This window comes from Chaetodon trifascialis, chromosome 6, assembly GCF_039877785.1.
Source record: "Chaetodon trifascialis isolate fChaTrf1 chromosome 6, fChaTrf1.hap1, whole genome shotgun sequence".
Classification (NCBI taxonomy): Eukaryota; Metazoa; Chordata; class Actinopteri; order Chaetodontiformes; family Chaetodontidae; genus Chaetodon; species Chaetodon trifascialis.
In genome coordinates, this window is record NC_092061.1 from 10,686,713 (window position 1) to 10,701,574 (window position 14,862).

Here is a 14,862-nt window from a genome sequence, read left to right on the forward strand (position 1 = left end):
GATGGACACTTCAAGAGATATAATAATCGCCAATAAGAACCCTTGAATTTATCCTTTTTGGCCCCGCCGGGCTGCTGTACTCAGGCATTCGCTGGCAGCACACCAACGGTAACAGACAGGAACAGTTACCTTCAGAAACAGGTGAAAGTATTCTTTGGCTACTTTTCTTGTGAGTACTGCCACGTCAAAATAATTCAGCGAGTGTATTAAGGAGAAAAGACCAACGTGAGTCCACGAATGCGTCGTTGACTGTCATGCATCACTACTTTTGCACTTGTTTAGAAGCTAACAAAACCGGCTAAGCACTGTGCAGTTAGCTAACAACTTGCTGCTATGTAATGCTAGCTGCGTCTGTCACCAGACTGTTAGCTGCGGTGCAGCTCAAATCACAATACATTCAGCATTAACTAATGGCTATTTTGATAAAACGGTGTAACAGTACAGTCTGTCGCTTTAAGTAAAGCTGTTGGCCGAGATTTGATAATGTTTTTATTTGAGAAGAGGCTGCGACAAGAAGCTAACTCGTAGTTTAATACCCGGTTTCAAGTTATCCTAACTGTATTGTTCTTTATCTCCTCTTTGTCACGTAGTTTTGACTGAAGCAATGGCATCGTCTGCTATGATCACCGTCCCCACCACCGCCTCCCGCTTCGCCCTGCTCCAGATAGACTCGGATTCGGACTCCGACACCTCTGATGCGGGGAAGACCACCACCAAAGGCGGACGGGACTCCTCCGGGAAACCCCGACAAGGAAAGGCAGGAGCGGCCGGGGGTAAAGCGGGTCAGTGCAACGACAAGAAGAAAGACAAGAAAAAGAAGAGGAGGGAGCAGCAGCAGAGTGAGGCTAATGAGGTGAGTGACGGCAGTATCTCACGACCCGCTGCTTCAGACATACACTGTGTGGTATTAGGCTCCATACATGGCCGTCTTGTGACACACATAAACAGAGATGGTGCTCGCCTGTTGTTCCTCTTCACCTGAATCGAAAGTACAAATGGTGGTGCCAGAAACACGCCATCAAGAACAGATTGTGGTCTTTGTTTTGTTTTGTTGTCAGGTGTTCAGACCAAGGTGTGGCACTCGTTCAAATAAAGCATGTAACCAGCATTTTCTTTTTTTCAATGGGGATATCTGTTGCTTACTAAGACGCATCAAAATGCTGGTTTAAAATTACTTGCTTAGTGGAAGCAACAACTGAAATACACGTATTATTTAAGCGATAATATTAAACAGAATAGAAAGAAACTATTACATTTGTTTAAAAAAGTAACAAACAAACAAACAAAAAACCCTGAAGAGATCTGTCTGTCGGATCATCAAATGGGTCCTATAAGGTATTATTATTTATATTTCGCATTGATGATAAGTAAAGCAAATGTGCTTTACATTAAAATTGCGTAAAAGCTGTTGTGAAAACTGATCGATTGTGTAAGCCTGTTTTAGAAACAGCAATGTCATATATTCTGGTTTCAGCTTTAATTTGAGATGCTGCTTTTCTTTGTTTTCATGTAATTGTAAACTAAATATCTGAGTTTTGGATGGTGGGTCTGAAAAAACAAGGCATTTGAAAAGGTCGCCTTGAAATCTGAGATAATTTAGCAGATCTTTTTCACTTTTTTTTTTTTTTATACTTTATTGACTCCTCAAATTAATCTATGAATTGAGAAAATGTTGAAGTTGTAACCCCTGTTGCATGTGCAAAGACCCACTAGACCAAAGACAGTAAGGAAACCACTTCCACCCCACAGACCAAAGCCACAAACACAGATACAAACATTCAACACCTAAAACAGAAGCCAGATTATAAAAAGAACAGTTTTCAGTGTGGTTTTTGTAAGTGGACACGGTTGTGACAGACCTCAGTGCATCAAGCGGGACCAAAATAAGAGAGAACCCCCTCACCAGATGGAGATGTTATTCTTGTCACAGTTAGCAAAGAACCACCTGATGACCTGAGAGGTCTGACCGGACCACCAACAGTGAGCAGAAGCTCGTAACCATGCTCAAATCATTTTAAGACTCAAAACTGCTATGTGCACACTAGGGATGCACATTTTTCATTTTTTTTATGACCGTTAACCGACGCCCTTTAGCGATTAATAACCGTTAACCGATAAGATTTAAATGCCCTTACATGCTGCCATTCCGACATTCCGTCATTCCGACATACTGCCATTCCGACATACCACCATTTAGACATATCACCATCCCAAAATACCGCTATTCCGACACACAAACATCCCACCATTCCGACAAGGCTTTCCATGTAAGGAAAGGTTGGAATCAGAGAGTCACTGACTCGGCGCTGTTCTGTCCGAACTGGAGATTTACAATGACGGAAAATAGTTAGATTACTCATCTAAAATGTAAAAAAAAAGCTACAAGATTTAGATAAATAACAGTACTGTAGGCTTCAATCTTCTCCTATTGCTTTTTAAATTATGTCGAGAGAGAGCGCGCTGGTGATTTCTTTAATTGTGTGTTCTGATTCATGCTTCTGAAATCAGATTTTTAAACAGTTCTGATGGAGCTCAATGTTTATCTGGATGATGCGGCTTCATTCCGAACCATTTTGCTGTAAACCTGGACGACCCACGGCGTCTGGGGATAAAAAAAATAATATTCAATGTAACGTGTGTTTTGTGCGTAATTGCGCACAATAAGATGGTGCTTCGGAAGTTGCATTTGGTCGTGTTTGGCCTCCAGTAAGCCGCCCCGCTGCAACAATAACACGATGCACAAACACATTAAATCCGTCATTTACCGCCAGCTGCAGTGTATGTGCAAAACAGGGGATCGAGTCCCAGCTGACCCGTCCGGGAGAGTTGGCTGCCACGATGTTGCGCGCGTTGTCGAGGACGCATGTGGACACTTTCCCACTAGGTCCCCACGTCTCCACTGCATCAACCAGTTTAGCTGTGAGGTTATCAGCTGTGTGTCTACCTGGCATGCTCTGCGTTAACAGGACGGCAGAATTAACTTTCCAGTACTCATCGATGTAGTGACATGTAATTGTTACGTAGCTCTCTGTTGTGAGCGCGGTCCAGCGGTCCGTTGTAATAGCCACGAACTTACGAACTTGACACGCCCCCATGAGTTGATTGACTTACGTAGCTAAAAAACAAAATTGACCGTTAGTATTAATCGGTTAACATTCCTGGTATCGGTTAACGGTTAAACAGTTAACCGTGTGCATCCCTAGTGCACACACATGCTGATGGCTTCTGTAACTAACAGTACAGCTTGGTAGTCACTCATAATAGTAGCAGTAATGAACATTTCAAATGTCTGGATTAATCTCATATCTCTCTCTTTATCAGTTACGTAATCTGGCCTTTAAGAAGATTCCTCAGAAATCTTGTGCTCCACCTCCCTGTATGACACTGTCAGGAATAGCCAGTGAACTTCTCAGTCCTGCATCAGGGGACCACAATATACCCTCAGAGGGGTGGCAGCAGTGGAAGCAGAGGGACGAGCAGGTAAGAGAGAACAACCACACAACAAATGTGTGAGCTGGTGAACCATATTGTAGACGATGTTCTCTTGATAACTGCCATACCCTTCAGGAAGCCACATGACCTCCATCTGATTTAGAAGAGTTGTTCAGTGATCCGCAGTAGGGCTGGGTACCAAACTTCGATACTTTTATGGCACCAACCAAATTACTTCAATACTAGTGAGTATAAAATGTGCCTTGTCATTCGGCACCAACTCTTGGTACCTAAGGAGTGAATCTCATCAGCCTTCCTGAGCTAGTAAGCATGCGGCAAGCTTGTGCTAAGATCTGATAATGCTGGTAATTGCGTGTCTAACATTACACACTGGTTTGCAGGGAAAACATTACGTTATGCCTAGAGATGGGGCTCATTGTTTTTTTTTATTTTGTTTGTTTGTTTTTACCGTCAGTTGCTGTCTTCACAGATAACTTTAGTAAACTTTTGTGCTGCTTGTTAGCTAGCCAGTGTAGCTAACCTGTATCTGCTCGTCAGTGAGACCGTTCATCACATCGTCCACTGGCGCATCCTCTCCTCGCTCACACACTGACTTGTAAAAGGGAGAAGTTGTCTGTCCTTGATAAAACTGAATTTCCAACTGTCCATGTCACAGACAGTACCAACTATGCGTCTCAAGTTGGTCTTCGTTCTCATCTGTTTTCTCCTCCCTCTGCAGATAACCACTGAGCTATATGAAGCCGACTTGGAAAAGGCCTTGATTCTCAGTAAACTGGAGTACGAACAACACAAACAGGTATCTGATCTGATCTGATCATCAGTCTCGACCACGTTTTTCTTCCATTTCATTGTAGCCTATTGTATGTTTGGCCTGGTTCTATACAGACCGCCACCTATTATTGGGATTTTTCCCTTAAAAGTAACGGGATTTAGGAGGTATACAAATAATTGTCCAATGATGCCAAGCTAAAGACAGCCCAGAGCTGTTCATGGAAGAAGAGATGTCTTTTTACCTTTGTTTGGTATCAGCTAGAATCAGAACAGTTCCATCTATCCCCGCCATGGCCAGTATGTGACACATATCGACTGAGAGTAGGACAGGGTGTGAACACACTCCCCTTGAAGCTGAGAGTCAGCACTTTAACCTTATACTGTAGTTACTGTATGATTTGAAACCCAGTGAGCTGGAAGAGAGCCAAAATAGTGAAAAACACTATCCTCACTGTCGTAATATCAATTTTCAAACTGCATTGTATGCCATCAAATCATTTCTAGTATGAAATCAAAGATGAATTCAGTTTTCCTTTTAAGTCATATTGAATTAAGTTTGTGGTAAATGGAAATAATAAGTTTTGCTTGATTATAAGTGATCTGCTCTCCCTCAGCACAACAACACAAACACGTCATCGCCAAAGTCACGAGGAGGAAAAGAGGGCGGAGGGAAGAAGGACAAAAAGAAGAATCAACAGGCAAAAGACAAAAAGACCGTTTCACTGCAGGACTTCCAGGCTGAAGGCAGCACAGGTGAGAAAAACTTGTGAAACTGATCTGTTTCAGAAACCAGTAAACCAGGATCGTGTGTGCTGCAGTCTGTAGGCCAATAGGCTCCCAGAATAACATTTTTGTCCATGCACTTTCTCTTTGCAGAGCTTTTGAGTAAGAAACAAGAGAAAGAGGTGAGCCAAGGCCCTGAACATCTTTTTCCTTTAACCCCAATTACACATCTGGACTGTTGTCAAATCAATGGAACACCTTATATGGAACATTATTCATTCTTGTTGAATAGAATGTAGCGCAAATATTTTGATCACCTATAAATAATAAGCATGATGTAGCACTTCCCCATTGTAACACTGGCCTCCTTCTCATCCAGGATGCCAGAGCGCCAAACCTCGCGTTGGGTGTCGGGCAGGAGGAGCGTTTCTTTAATAAGCTCGAGGATGACGTCATTCGGATTATCCAACAGGAGAAGAGACGCGAGCAGTACGCTAACAGCCAGGGACAAGAAGTCAACACCTCCACAGAACACGAACCAGTGAGTAGACACATACATGAACAACTTATTCGTTTAGCAGTGACAGCGTCACTCAAGTGAAGTCTGTTTCTTTACTCAACTAAATTAGTCAGAAAGAGTAAATTGTTCTTGATTTCCTTCCCGTTAGGACCCACGAGCAGAGCAGCTGAAGTACGAGCTGGAGAAGAAGGACCAGGAAATCGATAAGCTAAAGAAGACCATCTCACAGTGGGAGGTCAGCAGTCATAAACCTCATCATTCTATAATTTCACTGGGAAATATGTCACTCTGATCTGCCAGAGAGGCGCTCAGAAATATCTATTTGTTATTTATTACTATATGAGAATGGACTCCAATAGTGGCCACTTTCCAGAGAGAAAAACAATGCAGCCAACCACAAATGCTATCCAGTCTTTAAAAACAACACGCAAAGTTTTTCTTCTTGCTTCTCAACTCTGCAGAGCAAATACAAAGAGGTGAAAGCACGAAATTCCCAGCTGCTAAAGATGCTCCAGCAGGGAGAGAGTGAGTTGAGCATCAGCAGAATTACAGTAGACCCGTCTTTTCTTTCCTGACCTAATGAAGATTTAATGTGATCTGTCTGACGTTTCAGTGAAAGATAAAGCAGAAATCCTTCTACAAGTAGAAGAGTTGCTACATATAAAAGAAGAGCTGTCATCACAGGTGAGCTGTAGTGACGTGGAGGTTAAGAGAGAGGAACGTGTGTGATATATTTCTACGTTTATTCAAACGTTTATTCAAACGTGCATTCATATCATGTGTTCTTTATATTTAGGTAACATTACTACACGGTGCCCTTGAACAAGAAAGGTCTAAAGTCAAAGGTCTGCAGACAGAACAGCCAAAACATCAGGTGAGAGTTCAGAAAATAGCTTATTTCCTCACTCATTTCCTTCAGATTAGTGTGTAGCGATGTCACCATAACAAGATCGGGACTCACATTGAAGTGTTCAGAGTTTAGGTTTGCAGAGGTGAGATGCTGTCATACATTTTATTCGGCGTGAAGCCATGATCCATTGTGTGTGTTTGTGTGTGTGTGGGATTTTTGTGTATTAGCTAATACATGGGTGTGTGTGCACTTGCATGCATGGACCTTCTTTCCTTGTCTGTAGACCAGGGAAACAGCAGCCAGTGAGTCAGGTGAATTGAGAAAAGCTGCAGTGTAAGTAACAGCCCCAGCACAGAAGAACAGTACTGAAAGAGTATCGTTTGGTTTATTACTGTACCCAGCTGAGTCGAGGGCCCAAGTTCAGTTCAGAGAATTTTAACACTTCTTTAAAAACCTTTTTAATAGTGCCACCTAACTTTGTGTTTGTGTTGACTTGAATTAGGTCAATAAGTACTTAACATACTTGTAAATAATTGTTTACTTTCTGGACTTTTCTGGTTGGCAGGGAAACAAGAAAGGAAAGAAAGGCTCGGAGACAGATCTATGAAGGTTTCAAAGGGAAAAGACATTCGAATAAAAAGAAAATACACGAACAAATGAAGACAAGCAGCACTGATCACCATCAGGGTTCTCTTTCTCTTATTTTTTTAGCTCAGACTCCATGTTAGCAATGCATGCCCCTGTAATTACACAAACACATACAGGAATACACTCCAGACATAGCAGGATGTCTGACACAGCTGAACGTGAATTACAGAAGTTAAAAAAATAATAATAATTAAAGTTTGTACTGAACTGGTGGCTTGGCACAGAGTGCTGCCCTCTGCAGGCACGAGCCTGCCGCTGCATCTGCTCTGTTGTTGGCTGTGTGCCGGATCTGTCTGTGGGCTTTAATGCCAAAATGACAGATGAGACATGTATGGTTTGTCTGATTTTTCTTTCTCACTGTTAAGTAAGTACATACATAAATAAAACTCCTTTTCAGTGATCTCTCTGTTGGTTTTGTTTTGTTTGTTTGTTTTGGTATATGTCATGAATGTTAAGATTTTAGGGGAGCAGCTGTCCTCTGAGTCTGGAATACAAAATCAACTGTACACGTGTTTCTCTGGGTATTGTGCAGCCATCCACAACTTGCTGGCACCAGAAACTTTAATGATAATAATTCTTAAATAGAATAAAAAAGACAATTCCAGTAATAAAAAGATGAAAATAAATCACAATAAGCTCTCTGTCATGAGTATGTTTAAGAGGATATTGAGTTTGGTAACAGAAACCGCGAGTCACAACTTTGTTCATTCAGTTTGTGCAGTATAATTCAGTTGTAACAAGAGTTTATAATAGTAGAGATTATAATTTTAACCTTTGGATTTGAATAAAAGTTGTTGCTGCTGTGAAAAGATGTCTGCTTTGGGAGAAGTCTTTAAAAAGTGAAATAAATCAGCGCATTAGAGCTGCCCACAATTATTACTGATTTTATGGTGGACTACAACTTTAAGTTATTTAACTGTTTAGGCATGAAATAATTTATTAAGACTGGCCGAGCGTTATGAAATGTCAGAAAGGTACTGGATGTAGGATTTGTATCCACGCCACCCTGCGCAGTCGGCTCAGGGCAGGCGCGCATCCACACAACTTTCTGCCGAGTCATCGGGACTGACGCGCACCTCCAGCCCGGGACCGTGCGCTCATCTGCAGGTCCGCTCATCTCCATCGTCGGCCCGGACAAGACTGAGATGTCAGGCTCGGTGAAACACAAACCGAGAGCACGGGGTGATCGTCAGAGGTCCGAAATGATCCACGTTGCCGTCAAAAGTCCCACGGAGAGCCTAGACTTCACCGTCAGAGGAGGCTGCACCGTCGGACAGGTCAGGACAACAAACGCGCCACTGCTTTCGGGCTAAGGTCCTGTGTTAGAAATGGCTTGATTTGCGCTTAAGCTGCAGCCTAATAATGTCATTGAAAAACAATGACTCTGTGTGTGTGTGTGTGTGTGTGTGTGTGTGTGTGTGTGTGTGTGTGTGTGTGTGTGTGTGTGTGTGTGTGTGTGTGTGTGTGTGCGTACACAGCTGAAATGGGATCTAGCAGAGCGTCAGGGAGTCCCGGCTGAGCGGCTGGTGCTGATCCACTCCGGCCGAGTCCTCAGAGAATCAGAACTCCTGAGTCACCTTAACGCACAAGATGGCTCAGTCAGCCTCTGCATGATCCAAAGGTACAGAGCAACGCAGGCCTGCGTGCTGTGACGAGAGAGAGGAGCATCTTTTTTGTATTTCCCTTTTAACAATACACTATAAGCAGGCAAAGAATGAGCAGGGAGACAGCCTGAACATAGAGCAGAGTAAAAATAAGACCAGGTTTTAGATCCCCTGAGCTCAACTTCATGTATTTTTATGTCAAACATCAAGAAATGTACAAAGCATGCTCTTTGACATGATCATTTCAGCAGGGCCTTGCAGAAGTATTCAACCAAAAACATGGAGGCAACTAGGAGATTAGATTATTATTAAGGAAACTCAGAGACTTCATGTTCCAACATTGAAGTGACACTGAAAGATCCATGTTAAAATGCTGAGAAAGCCTCTGCTGTTGTGCATTTTTGTCCTCAGATGAAGCCTTGCGGTCTATCTGCACTGTCCATGCTTACTGTTGTGAAGATCTGCATTTGATGATTATACAATTATTGATTACTTGTGTAGTCATTGCATGTCACAGTGTTATTAAGTTTATAGCACTGAAATGAGAATGAACCAGACAAAGATTCAGTCCATCCCTCTCAGGCCTCAGCATTCGTCTGCTGCACCCACCAGTGATCCAGCTCCAGAAAAGGTCCGGTCACAGCTCACGGTCGTCCTCAATCCCGACCCTGATAACTTCACCCCATCTCCCACTTCTCCCCTCTGCCTGGGTAAGAAATGCACAGCACAGACATCCCTGTGTAATCTCTGGTCCTCATTTTTCTTATCTTCTCTATCTGGCTTGCATACTACTGTTCGTTTGATCTGGTCTTGCTTCCGTAGTGGAAGGTCTGGACAGTCTTGGCCTAACAAACAGCGGCCCCGGCTTCTTCCCATCACTCCAGCACCAGATGGAGAGCCAGCTGCTGGCTGACCCGGAGATGATGCGCCGTGTCCTGAGCAGCCCCTTCGTGCAGAGCACCCTGTCCTCCTCCAGCCCTCAGCTAGCCAGACAGCTCATTCTGTCTAATCCCCAAATTCAGCAGCTCCTGCAGACAAACCCAGAGGTGGATGATATGCTTAACAACGCAGATGTCATCACACAGGTGGGGATAAAAAGAGGTCTCTGAGTGTGTGTTTGAGTGGCAGGGTGGCAGGGGTTAGGGTACTAAAACACTGTGGTGTTCGTGTGTGTGTGCACGCTGCCATCTACCGTGTACATGCAAAACTGCACCACTGTACCAAATCACTAGTTACATTTGATAATTAAGAATTTCTAGATTTTAATACAAGAGTACATGATGGAAAGAAATCACTGATTTTTTACAATATGCTCTAGGATTGAGATACATGTCTGATATGAATTAGTTAAAAGGAGAAAAAACTTAATTTTTCATTTCCCCCATGACTCCTTTCTCCCACCTGTTTCTTCAATATCATCCTCCTCCTGGTTCTCCGTCCAGGTGCTGGAGCTCGCTAGGAACCCTGACATGATAGAGGAAGTGATGCACAATGAAGACAGAGCATTAAACAATTTGCAGCCGGGGCAGGGAAATCCTGAAACCGTCACTGGAGATTCTGATGGCTTTCAAAGGACTGACACAAAAAGTCTCAACCTATCACAGGTACAGGTTTGGAAAAAGAATGTTTTCCTGAACGATTTGTCCGGATAAAGTCAAACTAATCTTGTTTTTTTAATCTGTTGTCATCTCTTCTGTCTTTCAGATCCAGACAGGAGTACCACCAGTCGTGACTACATCATCTGAGAATCAACACCCGGCTGAGAGAGAAGGCGAGCAGACTCCACCACTCTCCAGTCACTCCACGGATCCTCTCAGAGGACTGACCGCTCCGTCCCGAGCTGATCCAAACCCTCAGAGCGCCATGACTGCAGGCACGAAAATGCAAATCCACAGTTTCACTACACTAAGAGGAAAAGTAGAAGTTCATCCCCATGAGTGCCATGGGATAGTGAGCTAATCGAACCACTGTGGCAAAGCTGCTATCATACAAACATATGCTTCCTTAGTTTGACGTTTGTGCTCACGGCCATTTCCCCCAAAATATATATACACATTCATTTCCCAGCCATCCTCTATCTGTGGCCTCCTCCCTCTTTCCTCAGGCATGCAGTCGCTGCTGGAGGAGATCACAGCCAGTCCAGGACTGATGGAGAGCCTGCTGTCTGGGCCGTACGTCAGCAGTCTCCTGAACTGCCTCGGCCAGAACCCTGACCTGGCTGCACAGGTGACACGCACACATGCACGCACGCACGCATGCACGCACGCACAGTGGTAGAGGAAGTATTAGGATCCTTTACTGAAGTAAAAGTACTAAAATGCTGTAAAAATACTCTGTTACAAGTAAAAGCCCTGCATATAAAATGTGTCTTCAGTGAAAGTACAGAAATATAAACAGATCACTTATTTTCACTTCATAGCATTTACTTCCCAACCATGTTGTTATTTTTTATGGTATGTTGTATATGAGCATCTGAATCTCTGACAAATCATGTAGGCTGTGATTCACAGGTGTGAATCCCAGCTAGAATCCCTCCCTAACCCCCACCTCCTGTTAACACACACACAGCACATCCCCATAATCTCTGACACAAATCCAGCACACTCAGGCAGCTCTTACAGCACTTACGGCTCTCATCTTCTTCCTGTTTCAGATGCTGCTGAGCCACCCTTTGTTCTCAGGACATCCTCAGCTGCAGCAGCAGATAAGACAGCAGATCCCTCTTTTCCTGCAACAGGTTAGTTTACTCTCCTCACTATTAAACATGCTGACCTGTCAATCATTTACTCAAACAACAGCTGTTTTCCTACAGAGATATCTTTGTTTGCCTTAAAACTGCCATTTATTTTGTACGTGGACACAGGTCCTTCATAGTAAACTCCACTGAGTCTCTGCTCAAGCTCCAGTGTGCATTGATAATGATCAATATCTTAATCCTTAACGGTCAGTGATACATTTTTGTAGATGCAGAGTCCAGAGCTGCTGTCAGCCATGTTGAATCCCAGAGCCATGGAGGCTCTGCTGCAGATCCAACAGGCCCTACAGATTCTAGCTGCAGAGGCTCCAGCACTGATACCCACGTGAGTATGAATATGCAAAATGAACACCCACAGTACACCTTAACCTGATGATCACTCAGTTTCTGGGGAGAAGCAACACTTTCATGCAAATGCATTAAATCAATTGTAAATTTTTACCACCTCATGTCTGTCCTGCAGGGTTGGACTTGGGACCACTGGAGCCAGTGCTGATGCTGCCAGTGAGCAAGGATCTGACTCCGTCCTTAACAACCAATCAAGAAGTGGTCCTGGGGTTGCTATGGTGACAGAGCAGCAGCAGCAGAAGTTTGTACAGCAGATGCTACAGGCACTGGCTAACAGTGATTATGGGGTATCTCAGTGTTTCCTTATAATGATGTTGCCTGCTTCTGTAATTGATGTGAACTGCTCCTGAATTTGAAAAATCACCAGTAAATAACAGTTTTAGGCCGAAAACCAAGTGGAAACATATCCTTACAACTCTGGCCTCATATTATTCTCACAGAAGGCAAGTATATGATACAGCATGTTAAAATTCAACGTACAACCTGATTCCAGAAAAGTTGGGACAGGAGCAACAAACGGCTGGGAAAGTTGTGGTACGCTCCAAAAACACCTGTTTGGAACATTCCATGTGCTTTTTCCATGACCTGTGCAGTAAAGATGCTACTGTGGCTCTGTAGTACCCCACTACACCACATCTGGCCACATCCAGCTGTGATGTTTGAGGTGGTCAGAGGTTCAAGATATTTTTACCTTTCGACCAACAGAGGCCAGTGCAGCTGTGTTTTTCACTCCCAGAGACACACAAACTGTTTACTCATTCTTTTTGATCACATTCTTGTCATAATTAAGATTTTAATGAACTCTCCTGTCATGTCCTGTCATGTCCTGTCAGGTCCACAGTGAGGAGTTCCAGGAGGAGCTGGAGCAGCTGAGCTCAATGGGCTTCAGAGACAGACAGGCAAACCTTCAGGCCCTCATCAGCACAGGAGGAGACGTCACCACTGCAGTACATCTGCTCAGTCTCTGACACACACACACACACACACGCACACACGCACACACACACACACACACACACGCACACACGCATACATAAGTGAATCTACGTGTACTGACATTTACATATAAGCACCGGCACTCAAACATGACGATAATAGTGAACTTATGATTATCAACAATGACAAAGTGCTTTAGAAAAATGAACATAACAGGCATGTAAGCCATATTTATATTGCTGCACTTTCAAAGACACACTTATATTCATTCCTCTACTTCCAATCCTAATCTCCATCTTCAGTCTTCACCTCACACACATATATATACAGAAGGAGGATGTTTCCTTCCCTTCCAGAGTGAGTGCTGTAGGCTAACATTAGGGTAGAAACAAAAGAACACAGTCACTTTCACTCTGTCATAGACGTGCATTTGTGAAGGTCTGTGCAGGTACTTAAATCCACCTCACATATGTAGACTTGTAGCAGTTGCATACACATTCAGAGACAGTCAGATGTTCTGGTTCATAAACTCAGGCCCTGCTGTCATGTCTTGTCCACCACAGGCTGCAAAGATCCGACACTCCAGAAAATCCTAAAGTTTGTCTCAGGACTGAGCTCTAAAAGATGTGTTTAAAGTGGTTGAGGTTGACTCCACACAGGATTGCAATGCTTTTGGAACTTCCAACACAGCCTGTGGTGACGCTCATGATGATGCCGGTGATGATGATGATTGGAATGACACTGGTGAGACAGTTCTTAGAAAGCCTTTGTGCCTAACTATCTTTCACTGGGATTTTCTGTTCTTTCCTTAAGCGTATATTCAGCCGAGCTCCAGAAAAAGCACCGTGCTGCAGTGTTTTGTGCCATGTGGAGCGGGTACATTTGTCCCTTTGGATTTCACTAAACAATGACTGAGCAGCATACTTTCACTCATCGGGTTGACTTTTGGATCAGATGTAATCAGTAACAACTGCGAGATTCTGTTCTATTATTTACTTGTTTGTGTCATTTAACATTATTCGGTTGTCCCTCAAATATGTATTTATGCCCTTTTTTGTCATTTCAACATGAATTCATGATGATGTGGAGCTTTGTAAAGCATGCTGTGCTCCCTTTATGCCCCACTGGTCGCTGTAAGGTGAACAGTTCTGCAGTAGGGTTAACGGTTCAGTTATTTCAAAGTAGTCTTTTTATGGATGTTCCAAATTATTATTTTCATTATAGATTATTTTGCTTTTATGAATACCATATCAATCATTTAGCTTATACAATGTCAGAAGATACTGGAAAAATATCAATCACAACTTCCTGGAGTAACATCTTCAAGAGGCTTATTTAGCTCAACGAAAACTCCAAAATGTTCAGTTTACAATGTAATGAACCTGAGAAAAGCAGCAAATCCTCACATCTGAGAGCTGAAAACACTTAATGTTTTACTCAGAGTTAGCATAGTGATCATTAGCATCACCTGACGGTCTCAATAAAGACACAAATAAAACAGAAACTGGTCTGCCATCTTTGATTGATCATACGCAGTATATTACCATACAGTCACAAGTGTAACTATTGCATATAATCCATCAGCCCTTTTTACTGAATTTGAGAAAAAAAAAAATCCTCTATTCATCAAAATGAGTCAGTGATTCAGACCAGACTTCATTGAGGAGGTATTTTCCCAGGCTCTTCTCTGCACTACTTACGTCTACTCAACTATGAACACCAGGGGGCAGTTACACTGAACCTCTTCAGTGACATCAGCTTTTTTGCTGGAATTATGCAGACACATAATATTTCATTTTTGAGTCACAGATCTCACTTGATTCTTCATTATTGTCATATTATTTACCTCCCTGATGTCTGTGTCTAATGTTCAACAATGTTAAACAACAATCATGGCAAAAATTGTCATTTATTTATATAAACTCACACCAAATAAGCAAAAAGTCATAATTAAAGGCTATTAGTAAGCATAATATGGTGTGTGTGTGTGTGTGTGTGTGTGTGTGTGTGTGTGTGTGTGTGTACGTGTGTACTTCAGCATCAGATATGTGTGTATGTGATTCACTTGACAACCTGTGTGAATGCGTCTATTGCTGCCAGACTGAGGGGGCTTTAATCTCTAGTGGTGTGTGTGTATGTGTGTGCGCCTGTTCGTCTGGATGTGTGAGATATGAGAGTAGCCAAGGGGGGTTTTTCTGGATTAGAAGCTCCTAAAATATTCGGGTTGAGGTTTGGAGATGAGTCACACAACGAA

At 43.0% G+C, this 14,862-nt stretch overlaps 2 protein-coding genes across 3 annotated transcripts; both read left to right on the plus strand.

The window, feature by feature from the left end:
• The first annotated feature begins 81 nt into the window (after window positions 1–81).
• Window positions 82–6,962, plus strand: gkap1 (G kinase anchoring protein 1). 2 transcript variants are annotated; one of them, XM_070964795.1, is made up of 12 exons: window positions 82–141; window positions 591–853; window positions 3,322–3,480; window positions 4,172–4,249; window positions 4,839–4,977; window positions 5,101–5,129; window positions 5,327–5,488; window positions 5,616–5,702; window positions 5,929–5,992; window positions 6,081–6,151; window positions 6,264–6,341; window positions 6,883–6,962. In XM_070964795.1, exons 2-12 carry the CDS (start codon window positions 605–607, stop codon window positions 6,922–6,924), a joined length of 1,158 nt encoding a protein of 385 aa, XP_070820896.1. In that variant the 5' UTR covers window positions 82–141; window positions 591–604; the 3' UTR covers window positions 6,925–6,962. The 2 variants fall into 2 exon arrangements, with proteins under 2 accessions (XP_070820896.1, XP_070820895.1); XM_070964794.1 differs by having other exon boundaries at window positions 84–225.
• A 1,046-nt stretch (window positions 6,963–8,008) lies between these two features.
• On the plus strand, window positions 8,009–14,504 carry LOC139332678 (ubiquilin-1-like). Its single transcript, XM_070964743.1, has 11 exons — window positions 8,009–8,242; window positions 8,444–8,586; window positions 9,152–9,279; window positions 9,392–9,654; window positions 10,012–10,173; window positions 10,274–10,442; window positions 10,674–10,795; window positions 11,223–11,306; window positions 11,534–11,649; window positions 11,788–11,959; window positions 12,506–14,504. Exons 1-11 carry the CDS (start codon window positions 8,111–8,113, stop codon window positions 12,638–12,640), a joined length of 1,626 nt encoding a protein of 541 aa, XP_070820844.1. The 5' UTR covers window positions 8,009–8,110; the 3' UTR covers window positions 12,641–14,504.
• The last annotated feature ends 358 nt before the right edge of the window (window positions 14,505–14,862 follow it).

Coding starts and splice junctions, on each gene's coding strand:
- gkap1 (XM_070964795.1), top strand. CDS start 605: ATGGCATCGTCTGCTATGATCACCGTCCCCACCACCGCCTCCCGCTTC. Junction 5,489..5,615: donor CCTCCACAGAACACGAACCA/GTGAGTAGACAC, acceptor CCTTCCCGTTAG/GACCCACGAGCAGAGCAGCT. Junction 5,993..6,080: donor GATGCTCCAGCAGGGAGAGA/GTGAGTTGAGCA, acceptor CTGACGTTTCAG/TGAAAGATAAAGCAGAAATC.
- LOC139332678 (XM_070964743.1), top strand. CDS start 8,111: ATGTCAGGCTCGGTGAAACACAAACCGAGAGCACGGGGTGATCGTCAG. Junction 10,796..11,222: donor ACCCTGACCTGGCTGCACAG/GTGACACGCACA, acceptor TTCCTGTTTCAG/ATGCTGCTGAGCCACCCTTT. Junction 11,650..11,787: donor GCTCCAGCACTGATACCCAC/GTGAGTATGAAT, acceptor TCTGTCCTGCAG/GGTTGGACTTGGGACCACTG.